This window comes from Geospiza fortis, unplaced genomic scaffold, assembly GCF_000277835.1.
Source record: "Geospiza fortis unplaced genomic scaffold, GeoFor_1.0 scaffold102, whole genome shotgun sequence".
NCBI classification, from domain to species: domain Eukaryota; kingdom Metazoa; phylum Chordata; class Aves; order Passeriformes; family Thraupidae; genus Geospiza; species Geospiza fortis.
Window position 1 is genome coordinate 1,549,353 of NW_005054373.1, and position 12,142 is coordinate 1,561,494.

Below are 12,142 nucleotides of genomic sequence, written 5' to 3' on the forward strand. Positions count from 1 at the left end.
GAAAGCGCCGTACTGCTGAAGAACAGAGGCTTAAAATTGAGTTCACTGAATCTGAAAGTAGGCAGGGGACAGACGGACGAGGCGGCCCCTGAAAGCAGCCGGGCTGTTTACTCTGCCTTGTGTACTTTAGCCAGGTTCATGATATCTGTTCTATTAATATTTCTGTCTGAGGAGAGCTGAACTTTATCCTGAAAACTGGCACAGAGAATGGCAAAATGTGTAGGTCCAGCACAGCCTGCAACAATGGGTGAGGCCGAGTCAAAATAAAACCTGGAATTCGGTAACAGGAGAGCACACAGGGAAAGCTGATGCTGCCAGGCTTGGGCCAGTCTCGGGGCTCAAATAATTGTTGACCATTTCCTCTTCTGGGACCTGACAGAAATAGCACAGGGTATTCAGTTGTTCATTTGGGTGGTGTAATTTGAGGCCTTAACTGTGTGAGGTTAAATGTGTGCTTCAGTGGGCAGAAAGTGAGGGGTGTGGGGAGGAAAGGATCTCCTTTAACACTTTCTAGGAGAGCCAGGCAGGTGCACACAGCGCTTGTCACCTTGGGTTAAGGAGCAAGGGATCAGCTGTCACAGGAGAGGTTGTACTCCTGATAGTGCTGGCCCATTTGGAAATTGGCTTTGCCTGAATTTCCTCTTCTGGCTTTTCCTGACACATAGTCCCTCTGTTCACTGGTGGAGAAATAAGGAAATAACAGCATTAACTGTGAATGTTTAAACAGATATTTTTTTTTAATCCCTTGCAGAACAAAGAGTGGAAGATGTACGACTGATTCGGGATCAGCATCCCACTAAAATACCAGTAAGTCCAGTTCTTTTAATTTTTTTTTACTTCAGTTTCCAGCCTCATGGTCTTTTTAGCAGTTAGAAAGCTGTGAAAGAGCTGTCCTGAGGAGACCACATGAAAACCTGGCAGTTCAGGGTGGCTAAGCCTGGGTTTCAGGAGCATTCTGAAGCAGCAGTTCTCACGGTTGGTGTGGTGCAGCAAGGTGCTCACAGGGGCTGGAGGAAGTGGCATTTCCGGAGCTTTGCACTTGTGTTTTGTAACTTGGAAGAAAACCACACCCCAGCTGAGCTCTGAGATCCTTCTGAGCACTCAGCTCCTCTCTCTGTGGTTTTCTTCTCTGATTTAAGAGTCTTCAGAGGCTCACCAAGAGGAGTAGACAGGAGTGCAGAGGCAGATATAGATTTGCTCATCAGAAAAAATCCTTTTCTCCTGGGATGGGCCTGTGCTTAGGTCTCCAGGAATGCTGCTGGGCTGTCCAGCTCACATTGGATATCACCCCTCACCCTGTCACTCCTCAGCTGCTCAGCTCCAAACGCTGCCCAAGTTTGTATTTTATTTTATTTACTGCATCAAAGTTAAAAATGCAGAGAATATCCTACAAGCAAAAGGCTTGGATTGTGTTCTGTCACTGATGAGTTCTTCAGCAGAGGGAACTGAATGGGACCCTCAGCCTTTGGCTCTGTGATGAGATTTGGTGACCCCAGTGTGTGGAAATTCTGCTGTGAACCACCTGCTGCAAACTGTCCCCACTCCCCGAGCAAGCTCACTGACAGAAGCTGCTGTAGAAACAGAAACTGAAAGGTTTTCAGCTTTTCTTGGGCTTTAAACTCCTTCCTTCACTTTGGAGCTGCCACTGCTGCGTCCCTGTGCAGTGGGGCAGAGGAACAAGGAATGCTTCACAGCAGGATTTTCTGACTTTTTTGGAATGTTTCATTTTCCCAAAAGGTGCTTTCCTTGCAAATCTGTTTCCTGACAAATATTGCTTTTTCCCTCACCTTTCAGAGACTACTTAGCCATAGTCCCCAAGCTCCATGACCACAGATTGAAAGCCGGGGATTTATGGCAAAACCCTCACTTTAAATCAGCCATGGACAGCTTCCAACCAAAAATTCAGAGGTACCTAAGGAACTTGCTGGAGATGTGGTGATGCAAACTCCCAGCTATCCCTGCTGGGATCCCTGGAGTCTTGCTGGGCCAGTCACTGCCTCGTTATTGTCATTAGCAGTTCTGGATGAGATAAGGTGGCAATGTCACACCAGATAATAAATCCCTCCTGTGCTGTCAACGTCCTCCATGCTGCTGTTAGAAATATCTGCTGCTTAAAAATAGTGGGGCTTTGTTACCCAGACTGAGCCAGCATTTATTTCAAGTGATGTAAGGCTCTTTCTCTGGTAGAATTCAATCAAGGTCTCTTCACCTGTGCAGCTTTTTAGGATCAACACAGCCAGACCCCGTGAGCATGGAGAGGATCCAAGGGACTGGTGTCACGTAGCTCCTGGTGACTGGAAATCTACAAACCCCACATGGCCCTGGAAACAGGAGCACACGAGTTCTGAGATCACTTTTCAAAAGCAGGAACTACCCTCAGTTGCTGGGCAGGGTGTTCCTTAAATTGGGAAATCTGCATTTTCTCTGTGAATTAAGTGGTTATTACACAGCAGTCCTGGCAGAGTTACTGGCTCCTGAGCGTGCTTGAGGAAATTTTCTCCTTAATTTGGAAATTGGAGGTTTTATACCCTTCCAAAGTAGCTTTTTCTCATGTATTGCAAGGAACCATGGGAGGTGAATGGAATGGCAGAGTCATCTGGAGTGGTGGTTCTTAAAGAGATGGCCTGAAACTGGAGAAATTCCAGAGACAAATGCTTGATCTGGCAGACTGGTATAGCAGCACAAACCCCTGGTCAGCCACTGCAGTGTGTTAGAGGGAAGTGGGCTTGATCTTTCTTTGGATTTCCTTGTTGCTGGGTTAAATGATTGCAGCAGAGGAACTCTCTTAAAATTGCACTGAAGCTGTGGATGTGTGCTGTAAAATCCTTGTGTGTTACCCCTTTGTGCAGTGGCTCTTGCAAACGAACAGAAGAGCACGTGAAGGTAATTAATTCTCATGGAAACACAGAATTGTTTGGGTTGGAAAAGACCTTTAAGATAGCTGAGCCAACCATGAATTGCTGCTTTTTAGACTGGAGATGCTGCATTCACAGGTGAAAGGAAATGGAGCTGGGAGGGGGGAGATGAGGGCACCAGACACTGCTCCTGCCTTTCACATCCTCTGCTTTTTGTGTTTCTTCTCAGGTGATCATTGAAAGGTACAAGGGGGAGAAGCAGCTTCCAGTTTTGGATAAGACCAAGTTCCTGGTGCCAGATCATGTCAACATGAGCGAGCTAATCAAAATTATCAGGTAGTATTGGTGGGATTCCCGTGTGAACTGATCAACCTCGGACTGTGATGCTCTGTTAATTCTTCCTCTGGTACACTTGGGAGGTCTAAGTGGAAAATTTATCTAGTGAGCACTAGGACAAAGCAGGAGAAGGTGCTTTTCCTTTTGCTTTGCTGGAAAAACCCCACTCTGAAGAGAGCTGGGCTTGTAGTCTGCCTCCAAGAGAAATAACATTCCCAGAGCTGTAGGAGGGAGTGTGGGGCTGTGAATCCCTGGCTGCCATGGGTCTTCTGCCCAGCACTTCCTGCTTGGCTATTTTGGGATGCCTCCTCTCTTCTGCCATGGAGTCCCCCTCGGGAGTGGCTGCCTCTTCCCACCCACTGGGAAGGGGAGTTTGGGCTCAGAGCCAGAGCTCTGCTCTGGCTGCTGCTTGGGGATGCTCCTGGCATCCTTTGGGAATTGAGCTTTCCCTCAGTGACAGCACTGAGGCCTGGGAAACACCAGCTCAGGCCAGAGGGTTTCTGCCTTGGCTGCTTGCTCATCTTACAGGAAAGGCAGAGGGGAACAGCCCCGAGTGGAAGTTGTGTGGTCAGAAATTCTGCTAGAAGTGCATCTCTGCTGGCTCGGCAGCAGTGTTTGATTAGGAAGGTTCTCCAGAAGTGAGCAGCAAACCAGAGCTTGTTTTGTGCTGGTCAGGCTGCAGCAGGAGCTGGTTTGTGGAGGCCACGGGCTGTGGGAGTTGTCCAGGGTGTCCAAACAAAAACTGTCACAGGCAAATCCCAGCTCCTGCAGGAGGAAGAAAGGCAGAGAGGGCTTTGGAGACAGGAACCAGTTTGCTCAAGTCTTCCAGAGTTTCTCAGGAACATGAAAGCCCCTGGGCAAAGAGGTTAACTGCAGGCTGAAGGATTTTCTCACCTTTTTTCTCTGGCTTTACTATTAATAAATAACTTGGTACTGGCCAGACTTGGGCCTCAGCCAGCTCCAGTGATGCACAGTGAAGCCCATCCGTCCCAAACCCTGGAGAGCTGCTGCCTTCCCTCAGCCTGCTGTCTCTGCAGTGATTAGGCTGGCTTTGGAAGGGTCCCTGTCCAGGGCTATGGTTGGGAGCTAAATAAATCCTTGTTTCCAGCTGCTGCTGCCCCTCAGCAGCGAGTGGAAACAGCAGGAAGCTCTTCTGATCTATTCTTTCCTTCCTTTGGTGGCAGCTCCACACTCCTGAGCTGCTGTTGCTCACTTGGTTTATCCAGTGGGAAGAGCTGCTCTCTGCAGACCTGCTCTGCAGGAGGCAGTTTAGCAGGAACACCCATTTCCCCCGAGCTGGGATGATCCAAGGGAAATCCAGCAATCAGCTGTTTCCTGTGCCAGGCACTTTGTGCAGCCTGTGGCTCCCTGCCCTTCCCACCATGCTTCTCCTGGGAGGGAGAGAGGAGGAGAGGGCGCAAGATGCTCCAAGGTTAAACCCAGGCCGTTACAGAGCTGGTGACAAAGTGAGTTTTAAAGTTGCCCAGGTTTTGCAAGGAAGCTCTGCCTGTCTTTCCCAATCTTCCCAAGGATCTCTGGGTTTTCATTCCAGTGAGCTGCAAGCCAGAGGTCCCTGGTTATGCCAGGGGTGCTTCGTTCCAGTCCCTCCAGTTCAGTGCCCTTCTGGAGTGCAGCTTTTCCCCTGAGTGAGGGCTCTGCCAGGGGATGCACCTGCCTGGATTTAGCAGAGGAATTCAGTCCAGTTTTGAGGGACAGGGCTGGGTGGGGACATGCAGGGGAAGGTGCCCATCACAGAGGCTGGAATGAGATAAGGTTTATTGAAATCCTTCCACCCCAAACCATTCCCTGATTCTCTGCTCTGACCTTGCTGCTGAGGACTGTCCGTTGCCATCTGTCCTTTGTCCCCCTTTCCCCTCACCCCTGCCCAGGCGACGCCTGCAGCTGAACTCCAACCAGGCCTTCTTCCTGCTGGTGAACGGGCACAGCATGGTGAGCGTGTCCACGCCCATCTCCGAGGTGTACGAGAGCGAGAAGGACGAGGATGGCTTCCTCTACATGGTCTACGCCTCCCAGGAGACCTTCGGAGCGCCGGCCTCCGCCTAGGACACGCCGCTGGGCCTAGCCCTGGATTTGGGTTGACCCTTGGCCATCACCCCCACTGTTCCCCACACACCCCCCAGGGAAAGAACCGGATGTCACCTACGCTCTCAGTCCTTAGCATAGTCTTGCTTTAGCAGGTGTCTCATCTCACCTTGCCTTGTTTGTGACTATTAAACAGTACAGACGAGCACCTCCAGCTTTGAAACCTGCCCTAATAATATTCCACACAGGCACATTTACAGGTCTGGACCTGATGAAAGGAGCCCAATTGTGCATGTGACACTTGCAGAGAAAGGGACACTTGATTTACTTTTAATGAGCGAACAGGCACCAGGGAGGAACTAAAGTGTTTCCCGTGAGTTTGCTGGAAATTCTCCCTACGATTCCTTAAATTTTTTTGGTTTTAAATGGGAAGGTTTCTCATGAGAGCAAATGCATTTTAATGTTCCAAAGGGGAGCTTTTTCTTCTGCAGCTCCATCAGACTCGTGTCAGTGCTGCAGGGAGTTAAGGCAAGTGCTCGGGGTGAGCTGGGGAAGGACAACTCTTTGTGTCTCCGGTTTTTGGGCACCGCACGCTCAGGGGCGGCGCCGCTTTCTGGAATACTCATACCAAACACCACAGCTTTATCGTAGTTGTAGGAAGTGTCTAACTGTAAAATGCACACCCCAACAGGTAACACTGAAATAAACTCCAGTCTGTTATGAATTCCCAATCCCTGTGTGTTCATCTGAGCTGGCTTCCAGTGATCCATAGGATCCTGCCCCTAGCCCGGAGGTCGGCCCTTCCCGTGCCTGGCAGTCGGGAGGAGCAGCTCAGGGCCGGGAGCGGCTGCCCAGAGTTGACGAACAAACGATTTGTGGCACGGCTGGAGGCTCCTGCCTCCCGGGCAGGGAGCAGGCTGTGCAGAGGGGAGCTCTCCCGTGGGACAAACCTGTGTTTCTCTAGTGCTGTCAGCGAGGCGTGGCGGGATCCCCGCGGTGTCCGTGTGTCCGCGGTGTCACCGGCTCTGGCGGGGACAGAAGCAATACTACAGCGCCTGGCACTGCGCGGGGTGCACGCGTTGTACCTCCTCCACCTCGTACCTCCTCCACTCTTTGCATGCATCTCCTTTTCCCAGGGCCCCCTGCCCGTTTTTTATTGTCCTTTGTGTTTTTACTCCGACGTGAACTTTTCGATGCAGCTTGTTCTCTGTTTAGTTCTGTTCGTGTAAGAACTCGTTTAACTCATAACTGACAACTGTACTTGTAATTACGATGTGATCGACTGATATTCCTGTACAAATGTTGCTTTTTTAAAATTAATACAGTGCTGATATGGATGGATTACATCCCAACTTAATTCCGGCTCGTGTGGTTATTCCTAGGCATTTTCACAGCGAAATAATTAAAGGAATTAAAAATAATTCTCTGCTACTGCCAAGCTGGAGAAGCCCCCACACAGCTGAATCCCTTTAAAAGGAAAGCCAGTACCAAGGGATTCTGTTTAACTCTTTATTTTCCATACATTAAATTTACTCAGATAAAAACATTCTAAAAATGTACAATTTAACTTTTAACAAAGTATAATAAAACATAAAAATCCCAATACCAGAATACTTGACATTTACAATTCAAAATCAAATTAGCTGAATATTAAATATTTACAAAACTATTTAAAATATTTATAAAGTTACATGCAGAATTTGTAATACTAGAAGTGATCGAAGTAAAAGAAATGGCTCAAATGGAGCAGGAATTTCCTTCATTCCTAATGGAAAGTTATGTCCAAGAGAAGCTGTTAATCTGCACTTGAAAACACACGGGATTTGCTTTCTGCTTCAGTACCAACACAGTTCTTGTGTACATCAGGAAAATTTCAGGGAACAAATGGGTAATTCCAAGGGTTTATTACAAGAGCTGTGGGGCCTCAACCAGCCAAAGTGATTCCTACTCTCACAAACACTCCATTACGTGGATTTTTGTCCAGATTTGCCCATATTCATCCCATTTCCAGGTGTTCCAGACTAGCCCGAGTCCAGTGCTCCCAGGGTCTCTCTGGCACAGCTCTGCTCCCCTGCAGGATTTTGGGAGAAGCTTTGCTCTGCCTGGTGCCCCAGCCTGGCTCATCCTGGGATATCTCTGGGATCTGGTGCATGGCCAATGCCTGCTGGTGGACTCTTACTCTGGGAAGTCTGGTGCTTAATTTGCCAAGATTTAATGAAAATTTAATGAAAATTTTCCACAAAAAGCTGAGTGTGACAGAGCTGATTTGGATAAAAACCAGTTCTGATAAACTTTAGTATTGGTTCAAATGTGGTTTTCAACAAAAGTCAGGTGGAACCCTCTGATCAGTATCTCAGTTCCCTCTCCTCCCTCTCTGCACTCCCTGTTAGGGTCGAGCCCAGAATATTTATTAATGCTTAATTTGCAGGGTGAGGAGGAGTTCACTGGAAATTCCATCCTATTTCAAGTCTTTCCATCATCAAATGGAAAATACAGCTGGAACTGCCCCACCCACTGCTCCCTCCCCTGGGAAAGGCTCCTCACTGATTCTCCTGCCACTGCAGGGAGATCACTGGGGATTCCCTTCCCTCTTACACTGAAAAATCATTCCCATTCCACAGTGAAATCCATCTTTAGAACTAATTCTTTTTATGCTTGCAGGACAAAGACAGGGCTAAATAACATTCTTTGAAATCTCCATCTTTCAATGTATAAAAATAGGGTTTAAGAACTGGTTCCTTCAGGCAGGGCAGCTAGAACTCTACTATTCCAACCCAAGCTACCTTGCTTTTTAGGAGTAAAAAGATGGATTTGTGCCTTTGAAGAAGAGATTAAGGATAATTTTATGGATTTAAGGTGCTCTGTTCGGACTTACCAACTTTGGTTGTTCTGAGTACAGAGTGGAGGGTGTTCACTGGCAGGTCTGAAGCCCCAGCTCGCTGGGATTTGGGGAAGGCTCTGAGGTTGCTGCTGACTCATTAGATTTTCCTCTCAGGACACTTGTGTTGCCTCCAGGTCCTTCTGGATTGGATCCTACTCCAAACCCAGACCCAACTGTTCCAAAGCGTCACCCAAACGCAGCCATGAGCCACTTGAAGAGACATCAGCCATAACTTGACACAAAAGAAACAATCCCAAAGAAAGGAATGGAACAGTTTGCTGGAAACATCAGCCTGAAGTCTACACACAGAAAAGGATCCTAAAGAAAGCTCTGGAGAAAGGAATGAAACAATTTGCTGGACAGACATTCAGTTTTACAGTCCTTTTGATACGATTTTTTCTGTGAGGAAGATCAGACATAACTGTGCCCAGCCCTGGGCAGTAAAACAAAACAGAACTGGTACAGAAATGATTTTTTTTTTTTTTGCTGCTGCTGTTTTTTGCTGTTTCAAGAGGGTTTTTGAACACTCACATATGTGTTGAAATACAGTTTCCTTAAATACAATTTTAAAATACTGTTTAAAAAAGTGAAAAAATAATAACAACAACAATAATAATAACACTAAGTTTGGCTTTCAGCACATGTTCCAGGCCACTGGAGAGACCCTCAAAGCTGCAAATAGTAAACATGGAACTGCACGTTTTCCTTGGGCATGATGCAGTGGGACAGACTGTTCCTACCATTGTCTCGAGCTCATTAAGGCAAAGTAAATTGCATTGTCAGTTTTCATCCCTTTAGTGTTGTAGGTCTGAAGGTTGTTCATGGGAACACAGGGAACGTCCTCAAACACAGGCAGAGCCAACAGGGAGCGGGAGCTGGGCTGGGGATACACAAATCAGGGGGTTCTTATTGCATAGCAATAAAAGTATCTTTTGTTTGTTTGTTTGTTTGTTTGTTCTGCAAATTGAGGTTTTGGATCCCTCCCTGGGCCCAGTTTGGTTCTGCCCACCCACATTCCCGAGGCTCTCCTGATGCTCATGATCCCACGAGGCTGAGGCTGCCCTGGGAGAGGCAGGGACACAGGGATAGCCCAAAATGTCCCTTTCCCATGAGCAGGGCCCAGGAAGGGCTGAGCTCCCCCCTCACACAGCCCCAGCTCCTGGGGGCAGCTCCAAACCCTCCTGCTCCCAGAGGACTTCCCAAGTCAATCCTATGGATTCATCCTGCTGTAAGGAATACCTCCGAGTGTAAACAAGGCTTCAGACTTTAAAGGTGTCTCCCAAATTACAGGATGCAAATTTCTCTCTGTCAGACACTTTTACAGAGGAGGCCTCACCCATTTAATGCTGTCATATTCCCGGGGGGGAGAGCCATGAGGATTAGGATCTTCTTTCAACCAGACAGGACCAAAGTGTTTCAAATTAGCAGTTCGAGATGGGTTTGGCTTCCTCTCGAGTCCTAATTTAGATTTGTCACCCACAAATGATGGACTAAGTAGTTAACACCAAAGCTACTCATCTACAACCTACTGCAACGAAGGAGGCCGACAAGAAATCCTTCCAAGTCTTGATAATAATGAATTTTTTACTACCTTTTACATGTTTGACTCCCACCACTCCTGAATCCTGGGGTAGGAGCCAAAGGGTATTTTATATAAAGTAAAGCAAAAGCTTATCAACTCTGCTGCCAGAGTTCTTAGTTTGATTTTTTTTTTTAGGATGGTTTAAAATTCATTTACAAAAGCAGAATAATAAGGTTTCTGTGAAAGAGACCTATATACAGTAACAGGACGTAAAGGTTTTGTGTATTACAGGAAAATATCCTCGAAGCTTTTATGACTCTGGAGTCTCTGGGACTTGGACCCTTGGAAACTAAGTTTATTCCAGTGCTGGGAAGCCAGCACTAGCTAGTAATAGGTGAGACAATGAAGTACGAGTTTGTTTCCAGAAGGAACCGAAACTGCCGTGTGTGTTCTTTTGGAAGGGAAAAAGAGAGACTTTTTAGGATTTTTATTGTGGAATTAAGTCCCGTAAGCCTGCTGGTGCCAATTTGTAAAGGTTGGAACTTCTTTGCCTCTTGCACTGGTCTCAGAGTGACACTGTCTGCTAAAAGTGCAGAAAGCTTGAAGAGTTTTACATTCTTCTGTAGTGCAATCCTTAAAAATCCCAGAGATTAGTGCCTGATCACTTTTGAAAAAAAGTAGACATTTTACCTAGCCCAGGGGTGCCAAAGTCCTTCTGGCCACTCCTACCTTCCACCTCAGAACACAGCTGCCCTGGAGTCAGGCCTTTCACCTTAGAAAAGTCCAGTTGTGGTAACATTCTCCAGCCAAAAAAGTACAGGGGATGTTGTACTTCCAGCAGGAACTGCAGCTGGCCAGCTCCACCATCCATCCATCCATCCGTCCATCCATCTGTCCGAGGACACGGAGTCAGGAGTTCCAACAACAAAGCTTGAATTTGGCAATCAAAACTGGGTTGGCTGCACCCCTAAGCTAGATTTTCTACCTAGTCTAATAAAGTAAAGCACCTTTGGATTAAAAAATACATTAAGCTTAACAGCAACTGGACGTCTCAGTTTTGCAGTTCGATCTCCGTCGCTCTCCATGGCTTTACAGCATCGTGGTGCCAGCTGGGGAAGCTCAGTCTGTGGAGTCCAGACTTTCCGAGGGAGGGGCGTACTTCAGCCTGAACGTACCTGGGACAGGGACAGGGACACAGGGGTTACACATCAGCCACCTCCCACGGCTTCCCAAACCAACCTGCTGCCTCCTAGCCATGGAATGAATCACTGGAGCTTGGGTGCAATTTTAGGGCTGGCACAATTTTGTTTCATGGAATCACAGGATCCCACAATGGTTTGGGTGGGAAAGGACCTTAAAGCCCATCCAGTTCCAACCCTGACACCTTCCACTAGCCCAGGGTGCTCCAAGCCCTGTCCAACCTGGCTTTGGACACTTCCAGGGATCCAGGGGCAGCCACAGCTGCTCTGGGCACCTGTGCCAGGGCCTGCCCACCATGACAGGAGGGTTTGAACAGCAATTCTTCATTTAGGTTATTGTGTTGGGAACAAGGAAAGAGGAACAGAGATTTCAGTTTCTAAAATTCCAGAGGAACTTGCAATAATGACTGAAATTGATCTGGCTGACAATGCAGAGGCAGCAACAGTGGTTCTGCTGCCACCTGTCCACAGCAGCTCCCTCCCTTCCTTGATGTTTCTTCCCTCCCTAAAAAACAGTGCCACCCCCACAGATCACACCTGAGGGCCTTGTCTGAGTCCTTCTCATGAGGCTGCCTAAAATTTGCCAATAGCTCAGACCATCAACTTTTAATAACAAACCATTTTTACAAGCCAGAGATTCCCAGACACCATCAGACCACGGGGGCAGGGCTCAAGGCCACACTCTGGATTGGATATTACTCCAAACCCAGAGCAAACCATTCCAAAGGGTCACCCAAATGCAGCCATGAGTAATTTGAAGAAACATCAGCCGTAACTTGGCACAAAGGAAAAAATCCCAAAGAAAGGAACGAACCAGTTCAGGAAACATCAGCCTGAACTCTACCCTCAGGAAAGGGCCCTGTGTGTCCCCCCAGCCTTTACCTTGCCGATTGAAATCCATGGGTGGCTGTTTGCAGTCCTGAGCTCTGTGCCCGCTGGCCCCGCAGTTGTAACAGGAGAGGTTCCCGTTTTTTTTGTGGCTTGACCCGTTGCCATTGCCCATCATCCCCTGTGCCTGGTACACCCCGGCCGTGCCCGCCATAAAGTTCTGCATGGGGGGCACGGCGAAGGTGGACTGGCCGGCCATGACGGAGTCGGGGGCCAGGCCGCTGTTGTAGGCCGTGTGCACCACGGGGAACGTGGTGCTGCTGTTGTACTGCTGCGTGTTGATGTAGCCGTTGCTACACAGGGGGTTGAAGGGCAGGAAAGGGAAAGTAAACATGGAAGGTCCTGAAAAGGGGTGCTGGAAATAGTTGGCGTAGCTGACGGTCATGCCGCTGGAGCCGCAGTTGCCGCTGCAGCCGCA

The 12,142-nt window shown here is 48.1% G+C and overlaps 2 protein-coding genes across 2 annotated transcripts in view; one reads left to right on the top strand and one right to left on the bottom strand.

Annotated features, from left to right (window-relative positions):
- The first annotated feature begins 243 nt into the window (after window positions 1–243).
- MAP1LC3B (microtubule associated protein 1 light chain 3 beta) lies at window positions 244–6,591 on the top strand. Its single transcript, XM_005424805.2, has 4 exons — window positions 244–247; window positions 752–807; window positions 3,085–3,191; window positions 5,081–6,591. Exons 1-4 carry the CDS (start codon window positions 244–246, stop codon window positions 5,253–5,255), a joined length of 342 nt encoding a protein of 113 aa, XP_005424862.2. The 3' UTR covers window positions 5,256–6,591.
- A 138-nt stretch (window positions 6,592–6,729) lies between these two features.
- The window catches only part of ZCCHC14 (zinc finger CCHC-type containing 14), a 48,737-nt gene continuing 43,324 nt past the window's right edge, over window positions 6,730–12,142 (bottom strand). Inside the window, 2 exon segments of the mRNA XM_031060149.1 lie at window positions 6,730–10,812; window positions 11,719–12,142. The exon segment at window positions 11,719–12,142 is cut by the window's right edge and continues 133 nt beyond it. Coding sequence (XP_030916009.1) covers window positions 10,757–10,812; window positions 11,719–12,142 — 480 coding nt within the window. The 3' untranslated portion in view covers window positions 6,730–10,756.